This window comes from Lepisma saccharinum, chromosome 5, assembly GCF_977018435.1.
Source record: "Lepisma saccharinum chromosome 5, izLepSacc3.1, whole genome shotgun sequence".
NCBI lineage: Eukaryota > Metazoa > Arthropoda > Insecta > Zygentoma > Lepismatidae > Lepisma > Lepisma saccharinum.
The window spans coordinates 63,397,301-63,414,238 of NC_139233.1; the positions used below are offsets into that span (position 1 = coordinate 63,397,301).

The following is a 16,938-nucleotide window of genomic DNA, read 5'->3' on the forward strand; positions in this document are numbered from 1 at the left end:
TAATCTCCTTCGCTCCTATTTATATAGCGTGCTGCCATCTCTTGTCGATTCCGAGAAACCATTCCTCCTTGCAACATTCATTGTGTCATGTGAAACTGGCACGTGACAACTTGTCATCCAATATCACCCCCACCTCGACAAAATCAGACACACTCTATGTTCCCTCCTTCCCATTCTGCACAGTGATCCTGACACCAGAAATATCTTCCCCGACAAGCCCAGAGTTGTTTTCAAATGCCCTCACAATCTCCAAAACATCCTGGTCCACCACACTCACAATCAACTCGCACCTGCCCACAAATGAAACCGCCCAAGGTGCAAAACCTGCCCCATATTTGTCACTTCCCGCACCCTCCAGATCCACACTGCCACTGGCAAATTCACCCTCTACCCCAAAGCAACCTGCTACAGCTCTAACCTAAATTATATCCTCACCTGCAACATCTGTGGGAGCTTCTACCTGGGGGAAACATCTACAGCCCTGAACCTCCGCATCAACAACCACCACTCCTCTACCCAAAACCTGGACTTTGCTGTTGCCATTCACACCAATCACAACAATATTCCTTTTAAAGACTGCTTCCAGGTAGTGATCGTCCACTCCTTGCCCCAATCCACCAACACCTCAATACGTAGAAGATGGAGAGGGCCTACATATTGACCATGAATGCAACCACACCCCCAGGCCTGAACAAGGCCACCCAGTAATGCCCCTCATCCCCTATCCTCACCCTCACCACCACCTTTCCCCAACCAACCCACCAGTCACAGTTTTCGACAAGCCTGGCGAAAGAACCATCTATATATTTTTTGTGGCACTGTCAACACCTTTTTTTTTCTGGACCTGGCAACACTTCAGGTCATGCTTACTCTTCCTTCTTGTCACCAAGTACTACAACGTCTCTCTACTCCTGAAGATGTGACATACCTTCACGAAAATTTGAATTGTTTTCTGTGTCCAGTGAGTGTTTCCTCTCTCCTCTTTCACTTTTTATTTAGCCCTTGTGGCCCTCCTTCCCCTTATTCTATATATATATATATATATATATATATATATTATTGTATAGTATCACAAATGATGATTTGCAATGATAACACATTTAGTGGCTTGATACGGTGTAAAATGAACAAATGCTTAAGGGGGTTCTAAAGCCATACTAAAGCAAAGTCATTTGGATAACCGTGCAACTAATACAGATTCAGTAAGGAAGAAATTTTTCGATATAAAAGATTGATTTATTCACTACAATCTGAAATACTTTTAATTTTGTTGCGATTAAAGGTATTTAAGTAAATAACAGAATATATAAGGTATTTAACATTTTCAAAATTCAGCATAGAGATGGCGCTGAAGTGGTAGTTTCGTCAATACCCGTGCATTTTCTCTTTATGACTATCAAGGTAGATTTTGTTATGAAACAACGATATATATTCCTTTTAAAGACTGCTTCCAGGTAGTGATCGTCCACTCCTTGCCCCAATCCACCAACACCTCAATACGTAGAAGATGGGAGAGGGCCTACATATTGACCATGAATGCAACCACACCCCCAGGCCTGAACAAGGCCACCCAGTAATGCCCCTCATCCCCTATCCTCACCCTCACCACCACCTTTCCCCAACCAACCCACCAGTCACAGTTTTCGACAAGCCTGGCGAAAGAACCATCTATATATTTTTTGTGGCACTGTCAACACCTTTTTTTTTCTGGACCTGGCAACACTGCAGGTCATGCTTACTCTTCCTTCTTGTCACCAAGTACTACAACGTCTCTCTACTCCTGAAGATGTGACATACCTTCACGAAAATTTGAATTGTTTTCTGTGTCCAGTGAGTGTTTCCTCTCTCCTCTTTCACTTTTTATTTAGCCCTTGTGGCCCTCCTTCCCCTTATTCTATATATATATATATATATATATATATATATATATATATATTATTGTATAGTATCGCAAATGATGATTTGAAATGATAACACATTTAGTGGCTTGATACGGTGTAAAATGAACAAATGCTTAAGGGGGTTCTAAAGCCATACTAAAGCAAAGTCATTTGGATAACCGTGCAACTAATACAGATTCAGTAAGGAAGAAATTTTTCGATATAAAAGATTGATTTATTCACTACAATCTGAAATACTTATAATTTTGTTGCGATTAAAGGTATTTAAGTAAATAACAGAAAATATAAGGTATTTAACATTTTCAAAATTCAGCATAGAGATGGCGCTGAAGTGGTAGTTTCGTCAATACCCGTGCATTTTCTCTTTATGACTATCAAGGTAGATTTTGTTATGAAACAACGATTTCAGGGTGTAGCTACAAGTATCTGAAATGATATTTAAAAAAAATAAAAACATTTTGTACTTTCAGAAAGTAGTGGTAATATTAATGATTTTTGAAGTGCCATTTCGTCGCAATATACTATGTGGTGTAGATTTTAGCAAACACTGTAGCTGTGATTTCATTCCATGTTTTCTTCTTCAGTGCGAGTGCTTGATTGAGTAGGGACATGTAAGTACTTGATCAAGAAACATGGTACGGTCCAGTGATTTAATACTTGCCCACCACACGAAGGGTCTCCGATTTGAATCTCCACTACAACACTTTTTTTTAAACGGTAAAATGCAATCTAATGCAAGTCTGTGAAATATTAATTGCAAACTTTATGACAAATGATTTTATTTTTTATTCAAATTAGAAATAATTTTGAAACTGCTGAATACCAAATTACTTTAATCAAGTTGACGCCATGAAATGAGACGTGAATAAAATAAAAGCTAAGCGTAGTCTTTTATTTGAATCAAGTGTTTTGCATGGAATTGATATCACTATATTATTTGCTTATATTAGGCTGTGGCTATAAATCTTGCATCTAAATCCATACACAGAAGCAAACGTTAATCCCACACCCTCTTTAATAATATATTTTTCTACAGAAGTCAAAGTGGGCAATAAAATGCTGTGGAAATATGACTTTATAGTCAAGTCAGTATGATAAGTTGCCAACATGCTAAATGGTTCTGGGTTCGCTTCTCATCAAAGGTAGATTTTTTTTACAGTGCAGTGCCAACTAGTGTATGCCTAGAATGGGATTAATTACACATTTCGACACAACTGTTATTTTTAATAAAAATGTAATGGTTTTGAGAAACTATTTGATATTAAACCTCTTACAAAATGTGGAACGGCATGTGGATGATACATAAATGCAAAAAAGACATAGAGAATTGATACGAGCATATTGTTGTGTATGGAACTGATTCCACTATAGTTCTTGCTTTGCGTTGAAAACAATGTGAAAATTCTTAACCACCACATGAAAACTTAAGAGCTGTTACTGAAAATAATATTGATTGAGTTATGTATAGAATTTACACTGTACAGATTTTGTATTTTAAAATGAAAAATGTAGTAGCTAAGAACATATTAGGTTATATAAGTTGATCGAGGTAGTTCAGATCTTAACACATTGAGGTCTCACGACGGGCATAGCCCGCAGTGCACTTAAAGTCAATGTGGATGAATGATGGGCATAGCCCGTCCTGCGGTATGCAATCGCTTTGCAGATTGAACTACAGGCTATGTTCGTACTTCGTCTCATGTGCGTGTTCATTCAAGCCCCTCTGTTGAAATTCCGACCCCTAGGTGACTCATGTTCTATTTTTATCTCACACCTGCGACTGTTTGTTGTCTGGTTGATGTACCTTGCATTGTTTAGAATGGCATCGTTAGATCCAGACTGCATAGTGGAAATTCTGCATGAGGATTCCGCCTCAGAGTTTGAAGTTAGCGACGATTTTGATGATGCAGATGAATTTGAAGATTTGGAAGGTAGGTTATATTCGTAACAATTAATTGTTGATAATATAAACAGTGTTGCAAACTCTAGTATTTTATGAATGAAGTGAGAAGAGGTAATTTTTTTGGGTCTATTCATCTTGCCTCTTGCTTGATTCTCCTACATGCACTGATGTATTTTTAGCTTTTCTATTTATTATTTTGTATAGTGTATGTCAAATGAAAATTTATTTTATTTATTTAGTTTATTTATTTATTTGATTAATTTTTAGAGATGACGCAGAACCAACTGATACATCGTCTGGTCCTGTCCTGCAGCCACTTTTTCATACAAAAGCTAATTACCTGTAATTTGTAATTATTTTTGTAATTATTTTTTGTTATGTGTACATAAGAAGTATTCATATGCAAGATTCGAAAGATGTATTGATAGTTTACGTAGTTAATTATTGAAATTTCCAGATTACGAAATTAAAATATCTCTACATTAACATTTGGTACAACGTTGTACTTTTTTTCCCCACAAAACATTGCTGAAAAAAATATTCAAAAATGTATGAAAATGAAAAAAAGATAACAAATTTTTGTTCATTGAAAAGAGGAAGTTTTGTAGATTTAAGAAATGTGTGGTAAATAAACACAAATTAAAAATATTTTTTCTTTGATTTTTTGAAAAATAACCAAAAACCGCAGGCCAGAGGTAAAAATGCTGTATTATGAGGCCAGACCCGAATGTGTTAACATTATAATTTTGTTTTAAAATCTGTGGCTACATATAATAATAGCGAAACAAATGTTCTTACGACCTCCTTTAGCACATCGTTTTTCAGCTAATCAGTATCGTCCTCATTTACATTTGTAGTATGCGTACGTTGTGTAAAAGTATAAACGTCACTTCAGTCTTATTCTAGGATTCGAGAACAATATGTCTTTAGATACAGATTAAATTAAACATATTAATAGGTGACAATGCAAACTTGTGTAAACATACCCAAAATCATCTTTAGTTTAAAACGTAGAGGCATGTAATTTATAGTCATACTGAAAGTAGGTATGGTCTAACAGATCCATGTTTGGTCCCCAATTGTATCATGATTTTGTGAAGAAGAAAAATGTAAGACATTTTTAGAAATTATCAGGTCAAATCATGGATTGAAAATGCATGTTGTATGCACTTGTCACATTCCACGTATTCGAGAATATGCATAGTTAGACAAGATTTAAAAGAAAAAAGTTACACTGTCGAAATGCAGATTCGAACACACACATGTTGGAGCTTCATTGGTAACTACAAAGTAAAAAGATAAAACTTTTTTGGTCGGGCTGGAAAACACATACTTCAGAACGTGAAGCCGTAACACTGACCACTCACCTACAGCTTCTACTGGTAGCTATGCGAGTATTTACTTATAATATAAGTTGTTTCATCATGGGCGACGTGTCTCTTCTCGCTCATTTTCTTTCAGATGTAGTTACTTTTAGAGACCGCTATAATTTCAACCTCCTGCCACCAATGTAAATGTTTCTGCAATTCAATATTGGGATGCAACTCCCAGAAAGATAATATCTTAGTTTCAAAAAAAACTTGAGGTGGTACTGGTGTGTTCAGTCACACCTTTGACCTTAAAATGTTTAATATTTGAAGTTTTGCTTGCAACGCCACCATTAACCAAGCATAAACTTTCTAGACAAATAGTACCCATCCTTGATTCACGTGTAGATCTGGCAACATGGCAATCAGTTGCCATGATAAATGGTGCTGCCATCTGGCAACATGGCAATCGGTTGCCATGACAAATGGTGCTGACATCTGTTATCAAAAAGTTACTGCAAATTTGTCTTTAGTTCCCCTTAAGAAAATTAACGAAAGATATTTTAAAAGTACAGAACAAAAACAAAGTAGATGGATATGTTTTGAGAAAGAATGACTGAATACTTAGTATTGCAATAGAGAACTGTGCAGAAGGAGCGAAGAATACTTGGGGTGGCTTGATGAGAAGAAAGGGATAGAGTACTAAAAATAAAAGGCTGAATATATGAGGGCTCTGCTGAAAAAGAGAACACCCAATAGTGACATTCCAAGACTACAGATGCATGGATTAACTTCTAAATTTACTTACATAATAGATTCAATAAGCTACTTTTCCCAACATTTGGTTCTCCAAGAATAACAGTCTTCACTCCATCTCTTAGTCTCTCGCCACATCTTTCATCTGCCAGGTGTTTCTAAAATAATAATTAAAAAAATCAAGGTGTTTCTAAAATAATGATTAAAAAAAGTAAAGCAAAAGAATCAAGTGATCACCAAAATTATTACAAGACTCTGGAGTTACCTTCATACGACAAGTCCACTGAAGGAATATGGGACATGATACATGACACATGATGTACAAGCAAAACAATAGATAATACGAAAGTGTCATGATTTTGCACCAAATGCCTATTTTGTTCTCAAAACCAAATTCGATGGCTGTAGGTACAGAACCACAGGCTACAATAATCACTCTATGTAAATTCTACTGTGCCTAAAATTGCCAATTTCCAATCTTAGTTCTTATTTTGAGCAGCAGTGCATAAATCTTTAAAAGAGGAACAGAATAATGAAGTATGCAAAGTGTGGAGTGAGGGACAGGGTTGAAAAAAACAGTTTTTTTAAATAAAAAATACAAAGTATCATTTTTTCTGTTTAGACCAGCTTTTTCATCATAGAATTCTAACATATCTTATGCAGTTAGATATATTTTCTTGAAGTAATGTTTTACTTTATTACTGCTTTTTGTTTGAAACAAATTGTATTACATTTGAATCTAAAGATATCTGTTTGGCGGTTACGCAGAGATGGGTAATTAACTCTGATAAACTTACTTTTCATTTTTCTGCGAAAATGTTTTTTTCGTGATCGATTAATTGTGTTAACTAGCGCCGCCACAAGCACAAGTGGAAGAAGGAACCACGCTGCCTACAGCAAGACAGTACACGCCTGACGAAGCCAACAGATGGGTGGCGAAATCGATCGCGAAAAAAAACATTTATGCGGAAAAATGATAAGTAAGTTTATCAGAGTTAAATACAAATTGTATTATTTGAATGTTGAACATGATAAAATACACATTGCTTGAGTCTCACTAACACACAAGGCTAACCTCTTAACTCTGATATAAAACATCTCCAATTCTTATTTTATGATATTTCTAATATGCTAACCACAGAGCTGAGTTATTTTAGATGTTTACCTACTAATAACTACACCTCAACTCCATCCAGCATGTGGTTTATTTGTTTAATCACCACATTTCTTCGTATCTGTTTGGCGGCAGGGAGTTGATAACAGGGAGCAGAAGCCACCCTTGAACCCCTCTAGTTCTATGATTGCTGACTACAAGCTAAACTAGCACAACATTTTGGTAATTATGATCTGTTTGGTATACAATTGCCAGTTATGATTTGTAATTACATATGCATATTTTATGCTATTCTATTCTATGAGAGACACTTCATTCAAATAACTTGGAAGATAGTAAAAACTACATGTTACTTTTTAAATATTAATAACCTTGTTTTAGATACATCACAGTCTTTTGCCAAAGTACATCGCTGAAGTTCAAAAATTCTAATTTGCAGGCTAATATTTCTTATTCTGGAATAAAAACTGGAAAGAAAATATACATTTATTATAGTTTTATTCTATGAAGATCTGTCTTTCGATTGACACTGGTACAAAGATTTTAGGTGTAATGGTAATGATTTTATCACTATATATGAGACGACACATGCAGTTTGTGGGCTGCCATTTTGAATACATCATTTTGGGTTGACACAGATATGAGATTTTTTTGTGGTAATCCTGCAAATTATGCAAAATTTGGATTTTTTTAATTATTCAATCCCATTAATCTGTGAGAGACTTGAATTTTGAAATGGCATACATGGATTATAATACTTAAATTATAAGATGTATGACCATTCCAAATGATGTTAAATTGCTAGAATTTTCAAGAGTCAATAAGAATGCCAATTCAGCTGCTATGCCAAAGCAACAATGCTTTGCTTCAGACTAATTGTAACTTATCCTCGAATCAAGTGCACTATGTATGGACAAATTTTTCACACATAAAGAATACCATTTGGTTGTAATATGAGAATTAGAAGTTAGTCAGATGCTGATATATTTTTTCTTCTTAAAAAATTAAAAGCATAGGCTTTGCAAATGGATGTTCATCACTAAGCCCCGCGACAGGTTAAGTTTGCAGCAGATTTTATGTATCAATCCACTCTAGAACGGCACTCAGCATCCCCGTGCTAGTCTCGCCTTAACCGCCGAGCTGTTCATATCACAGACAGTGAGAAAATCCGCAGTATTGAAGCGGAACTATTTTCTGCGCGCACTTTTGGGTCTATATATGCGAAAAGTTGCTGCAAGGTTAACCTGTCGCGAGGCTTAGGGCTCGGAAGTTGAGGACCTATAAATTGCCAAAAAAATACCTATAAAAAGACATAAAAATATTAAAAAAAGGACCTAAAAACGGAAAAAAGGATGTATAAATATGATCCAAATTAATTAATAACTTCAGTTTTAATTACATATTTAATGAATAAAAAAATACAAAATTCTGGTGGTATGGAACACACAGTGGGAGAAAACTATATGAATGAAATGCATCTTCTCTCAGTACAAAAATGTTTTCTCTCATTTCAGGGATGGTTCAAATGTATTTCTTTCTTTCTTTTTTTTATGTCTTTACAACAGAAAGGATATTTAAGAGGTTATGAACTGATGATGATTCGAATTGAGAATGGGCAGTAAAAACGTAGTCGAAAGAAGGTGAAGTTGCCATTAAGACCTAAAAAGAGGCTAAGAAAGGACCAATAAGCCAAAAAACGCAAAAAAGGCAAAAAAGGACAAATAAAACCCACCTATTTCTGGCCTACAATGACCCAAAATGAACATATATTATGTTGGGCCTCGTCTTCGGACACTAGGAAAAAAAAGGATTTTTCCTCAACTTCCGAGCCCTAGTCATCACAGTGCCACAGTGGTGAATGGAAAACCTGGCCAAGATTCCAGAATTGAAATTATGAAAGTAGGTTTGGTACCCTTATAATTTGAGAGTAAAAGGTCAATTCTATTCAAAACTACCTGATGTTACACAATAAGTGTCACCCTCAGTTGGCTAGCAATCCTTGAAGTGTGGGTATGATGTGATCTTTGTTAGTTTTTTGCAGAAAGGACTTTCCACGTAGTTAGTTCTGTGTCTTTATAAACATTTATTGGATGCCAATTGCAGTTTGAAAATTATTTTTTGTTAGTTTTAAGCTTTAATTATAAGGAGATACTTTTGCTATCTGGTTTAATCAAGTATTAAATTGTTAATGTGCCGGAACTCAAGTTAGTGCTAAAAGCCACAGATTTCTTCCTTTTCGATACTTCTCGTTGAGTAACAAAATGACTCAAACAAGCTCAAGTTAAGATTAAACCATCTTATGTTAGAATAATGTTCCCAGTTTCAGGATCCAAAAGTAGTTTTTGCCTGTTCTTGCTCCTTTTCATAAAAAGACGTAACATGTAATTGGATACGTGAGATGTGTTAGTTGTATGTGTGTGGCACTCTCACAAATATGAAGGTAATAGATTTTAGCAGGAACGAAAATCTAGACACATTCTGGATTAGCCTCTCCAAGTTACGTGCGTGGTTACACTTCGTGGAACTGAATGGAAATCAAAGCATGGCAGGTGAGTTGAAAGGTAAATAAAAAGTTAATGAAGAAAATAAAACAGACGATACAAGCTAAGATGAAGATGCAATTAGGCATCATTACATATGTCCAACGACAAAAATACCAAAAAAATATTTTTTCCCAGAACTCCAAGAAAGTGGTGGATATAACGGGAATAGACAGAGACCACCTCAAGAAATTTGCCATGATCCTATTGGCAGACACTATCTTATGGACTGGGCTTAGACCTAGTGAAATTTGAGATGGGGACCAAACAGAAAATTGAGCTGCACTTCCTTTGACTCCTTAAATCCAGTCATCTCCACAGAGCAGTGTGAGATAGACACTTGAAAATGATGTATTAGACTCCTTAAACATCCCCTCCAGTCACTGGCTGATGTTGAAACCAATCGAGATGGAAATTGTCAATACGCTGAACAATGTATAAGTCATGGTTTACTGTATTGTGAGTGCAATTGGCACTAAAATATCCAATATTGTATTCTTTTCTTAAAACGATAAAATAAGTGGAGAAAAAAATCTGCATTCTGAGGTCACAGACCAAGATATTAATTTTGTCCAGGTTCTCCATGCATTTGGACCACTGTGAGTGAGTATATTTTGAATGGAATAGGTAGGTGTGTCATAGCAGGTATAATGTTGACATTACATCTCGATACAGGTACAATTAGAAGAAGATGGGGAAAGGATAATTTACTCAAGAAATACCTTTTCAGGGAGCACTTGTTAATTGATTTAGTTTATTTTACTTCGTGTTTTGGGCCTCTTGGCTAATTTGCCAAGATGGGGATGAGTGATGAAATTGATGAATGGACATTCATAAACAACCAAGCCCGAGCGGGATTCGAACCTGGGACCCTTGGCATCACAGTGCAATGTGATAACTACTCGGCCACAGGGTCCGGCTCAGGGAGCACTTGTGACTAGAACATTAATTCAAAGTGAATAGAAATATTGTAAGATGTAGCACTACCTTGTATCTACAATCATGCTTAGTTGAAAATTGTCCCATAGTTTAATAAAAAAAATAATTATGTCTTATGCAACAGAAAAAAAGTAGTGTATGCACAGTAAGGCTAATCGGGACTAGACTTACAGTTTAAAGTGGGATCCGAACCACTTGTGCCTCCACCGGGTATCGAACCCTGGACCCCTTGATTACAAGGCAATGACGCTACCACTGCGCCATCGGGGAGGCCTGTGTCTATTCATAAATTGGGTATTGTTCAAGTAATGGCTATGTAACCTGCTTACTAGGGTGGGTCGAAAAAAATCGTTTTTTCGAGTATCGAACTCTAATAGGGCTCAAAAGTTGCATATTTGCATGCTAGTCAACGGAAAAATATTGAAAAAAATCATACGTTGTATCTTCAGTTCATGCAAAGGGTCTAAATTTGGGAAAAAATGACAAAAACACCAAATTTTACCTTTACGCTCAAAATATACAGGTAACGTTTCTTGGCTTTTCATAGCCTCTAAGTACTTCATCATTTTAGTTGCCTGATGACAGAAAAATTATATTTAGAAACCATGCACTAAATTTTGAGTTTGCGCAAAAGGCCTAAAATTTTAGAATTTAGGTGAAAAATTGGTTTTTTTACCATTTTACAAACAGATGCACTGTGGTATTTTAAATTATAAAAGGTCATCTTTCTTAATAATTTGTTAATGTGTGTGATTTTATACATTCTATTTTGATAAGAATACATAATTTTGTAGCTCTTCGCCCATTTCACAATTCTTTTATGAAATCACCCAGAACTCACCACGAGGAGGTGGCTACAATTCGAGTTCCACCCTACCCAACCATCCAACCAAGTAGGGTGTGTTAAATTATGTTGATTTAGTCAAGGACCCTGTCTTAAATTCAGACTTTTGATCAAATTTTGGTCTTGTGAATTTTGAGAGCAAAGTTGCTCTAATGTAGACATCTCTGTTTTCTTGTCCGCATACTTTTCCTGCAGACTCTGTGACAAGTTTGACACATCTTTCAACAGCTTATGGCATGAAAAATTTAAAGACTCAAACTCAGGCAGAGTTTTATCTTGCAGAACTGACGAAATAGTCTCTGTTGACAAGCTTTCCATCATTGGAGGAGGCGAAGCTTACATTTTGTCCAATCTATCAGCTCAATGTAGTCCGTGGCATCAAAATTTATTGAGGAAGTTGTAAAAGGTCTAACAGACTTCCCCTTCGGATTTTGAGTTCTTGCCTTTAGTATCCTCCTGTAACCCAACTCTCGTATGTGTTGTCTCTCATCCACTATCATAGCCAACAACATGTTCTCTGGGTAACAGAAGAATGCGTTTCTCTGAATCACGGGATTGATTATTCTTTTAATGTTGTCTGGCTAATGTCTCGTTGTTTGAACAACCTTAAAGATATGTTTAGGACCATATTTCACTGACTGATATTTCTTAATATCGAACCAGACAGGAGCATATGTCTTCACAATGTACAAGCATCTTGAGTTCGTTTGTAGGACTTGTTTGGGAAATGAACAACCGTAAGACCCGGTTTGCATGTCAGCCATCGGGAGTGACCGAGAGGTCCAGGATCTTTAAAAGCCAGATCTGGAGCACATTGTCCTGTCTGGATTGCTCTGACAATATCCAGAAGGTACTGTAGGTCTTTACTAAGATAAGTTTTATTTACATTGATTTCATCTAATTCAATTGCTTCGAAATTAATAACGGGAAATTTCTCACAACCAGGCAGTTGTTTGCCGATTTTCCCAGAGAATGAGGCGGTTCCTGTCGTCTCTCCGTCCAAGTATTCAAATAAATGTCTGAATGGTAGCTCGTTGAAGTGAAGTAAGCAAATGAACCACTGCAAAGGGTGCTGAATTTTAACCTCTATGTTGCGGATAACACAATTTTTCCACCCTGTGTTTGTTGCTGTGCCATCACAACCAATCCCTTCCAGTTCACTAATGTCAATATCATTATCTTCCAGGTACTTAAGGAGTGGGGCAAACGTGTCATGACATGTTTGTTTGATGTGAGCCTTGCTCAGTATATCACATGACAGTCAGAATAACTGCAATAAGCAAGCTTAATTGTGATTTTGGATTGCAAACATAAATAACACTCAATGGTTATTTCATTTACGCGTATTACATTTAGTAAAATGCTGCGTATATTTGTAAAGCAGTAAAACCCCGATTTTTCACGAAAGTTCTAAAAGTTTTAGCCCTAATGCGCAAACTCAAAATGAAACGTGTGATTTTTAAAAATATTTTTTCTATTAACATGCATTAAAAATGAAGTACTTAGACGCTATTAAAAGCCAAGAAACATTACCTGTATATTTTGAGTGTAAAGATAATATTTGGTGTTTTTTGTAATTTTTTTAAAACTTTAGACCCTTTGCATGAACTCAAAATGAAGCGTGTGATTTTTTAAAATATTTTTCTATTATCACACATCAAAAATGATGTACTTAGACAATATTAAAAGGCAAGAAACATTACCTGTATATTTTGAGCGTAAAGGTAAAATTTGGTGTTTTTTTGTCATTTTTTCCAAACTTTAGGTCCTTTGCATGAACTGAAGATCCAACGTATGATTTTGTTAAATATTTTCCCGTTTATTAGCATGCAAATATGCAACCTTTGAGCCCTATTAGAATTCGATACTCGAAAAATCGTTTTTTTCGACCCACCCTACTGCTTACTTCAATTTATATCCCAGAAAAGACTATTCTGTTAGAAACTATTACTTTTCTGGTACAAGTTTTTGTGATAAATTATTACGGAACTATTATCAACAAAATTTTGAAGGGTTGCAAGAACCTAACGGTACTACACTTTCGAATTTTCATTTAAATTATATTATTGTGGGGGGCTCAGTATTCTTCAATTCTTTTTTGGAAAATTTTAATTTTCTTCTTGTCTTAATTCTGCATTTTGGGAATATGTCCCTATAATTTCCCTTCCCACAACAATGTAACACTTTGAGAAATAATTCTTGTAACGAAAATACAGTGAAACCCCGATTTCATGTTTTCAGGGGCATGTAAATAAAAAAAAATGTAAAATGCAGGAAAGCATAAGGGAGGGGCGAAACTCAATAATCAGTAAGGAACAACTACACAAACTATTTTTGGGGGGTATAATGTGTGTCACAAATAACACTGTGCGACAATGAAAATTGCCGCAGAACAAAAACATGTGATTCCTATGGAGTTCAGTGCCCTGATGACGATAGTGAAAACCGTTTTTCGCTATCACCTAAACTTTTCTCTGGAAATGCAATTTTATCAGCGCATGACTGCATGTTATTGTTGTCGCTCGCTTATCACCACAGCCTGTTACTAGGGCTCGACAGTGCATAGGGAAGGGGGTGGAGAGGGAAGGGATAGATAGCCACTTGGTTGAGGTATAGTGGAGTTGTAGTTATTTGCACCAGTCAGTTGCAAGATTTATGTGTGTTCGTGTTTCTTGTGTTCAGCGATGTCTAGGAAGTGTGTTAATTCGCCAAACCTTTTCTGTTATGTGTGTGGTGAGTTTACGACGAAGTCCCAAAGACATCCTTTTTCCATGTTCGTCAAAATGGCATACGAGTTGTATTTTGAATGAAAGGTAGATGAGGGGAAGTGTTGGACACCACAGAACTGTTGCCCACGTTGCTCCCGCTATTTAAGAGGCTGGTTGCATGGAACCCACCCATCTATGCCATTTGCCGTACCACAGTTGTGGAGGGAACCTAGAGGAATCTCAAGTAAATCAAAACAAAGAGTTTCATATCCAAATTTGGAATCTGTAATGCGCCCAGTTCCACATTCTGATTCTCTCCCAGTTCCAAAACCACCAGTGGAATGGACACTGGAAGATGAAACAGACAATGGTAGTGACCAACCAATAGATCATGAAGATCTTGATTACACGCCATTTAAATCACAGCCTCAACCACAGGTATTGTCACACGCAGAATTGAATGATCTTGTAAGAGATCTAAGTCTTTCAAAAAGGCAAGAAGAATTGCTTGGGTCTCGTCTTCAAGAAAAAAACCTGCTACAACCAAACACTAGTATAAATTTCCGTAAACGACAGCTTGGTCTTTCCACTTTTTTCTCAATGGCAGTGTGTCTGGTATATTGTAATGACATAAATGGACTGCTTACAGAATTTGGAATGATTCACAATCCGGAAGAATGGCGCCTATTCATAGATTTTTCAAAAAGTAGTCTCAAAGCTGTTCTTTTGCAAAACAGAAACGAGAAACCTTCGATACCAGTGGCTCATTCCATTCAGTTAAAAGAAACCTACAAGAAAATGAGACTACTTCTGAAGTTTATTGTCTGTTCAAACCAAAAATGGAAAATCTGTGGTGATCTTAAAGTTCTGGGGTTGTGCTGGGAATGGAGACTGGTTACACAAAATATTGCTGTTTCTTGTGTTACTGGGACAGTAGGGCAAGGAAAGACCATTATGTAGTGAAACAGTGGACTTCGAGAGAAAGCTTCAATCCAGGAGAAAAAATGTATTGTCAAAGACAGTGTTCTGTTACCACCGCTTCATCTGAAATTTAGTCTCGGAGATGTGAGTGACGAATATGGTGAGCGATTTCACCAAGATATCGGTGCCATGGAAAGACGATATAAGGGAAGATGGTCACCAAACCTTTTTGCAGATTACTGCTGGACACTCCTACAAGAAGTTTCACCATCCACCTACAAACAAAAAGTTTCCAGAACATGTTTCTAACTTGTAAATACATTTCAAGCTTTTTGCAGCTTTCTGGTACCTTTTTTTATGTTTTGTAATACAAACAATTCATTGTGTTCACTGATCTGTATTTTATTTAGCTACAGGTTCCTCCTGTATTGTAATGGAGTAGTTTCCAAGTGTCGCGAAAGTTGCTACTTTGTTTTTCATGAATTACAATATATTGCTAACTATATGAAATATAGGATAAGTGGTACATGTGGCATATCTTCTCCAGAAAAATTGGTACGTGATGGAACATTTCTGATTTCATTTTCGTAATCAGCATATTTGATTTAGTAAAGAACACTTTCTTTCATCTCGCGGCAAGACACAAAGTTCAAATTTGTTGCACTGTGTAATTTAACAGCGAGTATAATGTGTATCACAAATAATTTAACAGCAGAAATCAATATGATTATGGATTCCTAACATAAAAAGCAAGACCTGCTGTGAAAATCAGTGGCAGATTAACATAACCCAGTTTTGTGGGTAGGGGCGGTAGATGACTGCTTCTAACTACCACCTACTAGGTTCAATTTATGCATGTGATTGTGTGGGATCTCCATTTACTCATAAACCATTAAAATGCTGACAGCATGGAAACGTTACGTTTTTATGTATATTTTTATACTATAAAAGTTTGCCTTGATCAGCATTTTAACGTTTTATTAACATGGAAACAAGGCTTAACAGTTTTTCCATTTACTCTCTAAACTGGTAATAATTTCTTAGTTTTAGAAGTATCAGGTAACAGGGAGTGGTGGGTGATCACTTCTAGTAGGACATCAAGAGGCGATCATCTTTATATACTGTAATCAAAGTGTCCTGGATTGGGTTCACAGTGTACACATGTAGAACTGCTGCGATCCCACTTTAAACAGCATGTGTATCCAGTCCTGATTAGCCCAACTGCATAAAGTGAACTCAAAACATGCTTTGTTAAAGTTGCACATTTTTAGACACAGCTGCGAAAGCAAGGAAAAGGAGGGAGAACAGTCTTGAGGCAAATTTTATGACATCGACAAATGCAAAATGTATAAAGCAGGAAACAGGAGTTATAGTAAACGTAAGATCAAGGTTAATGTCCTATTATTTAACACAACATTTTGCAGGGGGCCTGGATGGCTGAATGTATTAAGTGGGAAAACATATAATACGGGAATATAAAATCGAGCTTACACTGTTTTGGTTTCATGAATACATACACATTCTACTAATTACTTGAAAAGATACTACAAGCACAAAAATTGTTTTGAATTCTCTCATTCAACATGTTTCTGCAACACAATAATTCACATGTATTACAAATTGCAGATATAGATTTAATTATGTACAATTTCAATTGACAGAAATATGTATTAGAATATAAGTGTTACCTCTATTGATGATTTCAAGTCTTGAAGCATGTATTCTACTGTGTGTATTACATTATCTTCAATATTTTCATCTTCAGCAAAGTCAACATATGCTTCTACATGAGCAACACACTGAAATCAAGAAAAAAGAATCATAAAGACAACCATAATTAATAAATTGAGTTAATATATTAATTAACACTAACTACAATTTCATTCCTTTCTTATAGGGTACACACACAAATGTAAAGAAAATGCTAGATACAAGTAAATTGTTGTCCATAATTATGATATATGCATGGTTAAAATTGCCAGTGTGGACAGGCCTGTCGATTGGT

General features: G+C 36.0%; 1 protein-coding gene across 1 annotated transcript in view; it reads right to left on the reverse strand.

The window, feature by feature from the left end:
- Positions 1-16,938, reverse strand: part of LOC145988388 (5-taurinomethyluridine-[tRNA] synthase subunit GTPB3, mitochondrial) — an 81,825-nt gene that overhangs the window by 40,087 nt on the left and 24,800 nt on the right. The window contains exons 6-7 of the mRNA XM_083123268.1: positions 16,622-16,732; positions 5,920-6,025 (exon numbers count right to left, since the gene is read on the reverse strand). Of these exons, the coding sequence (XP_082979394.1) occupies positions 5,920-6,025; positions 16,622-16,732 (217 nt within the window). The remainder of the gene's footprint in view (positions 1-5,919; positions 6,026-16,621; positions 16,733-16,938) is intronic.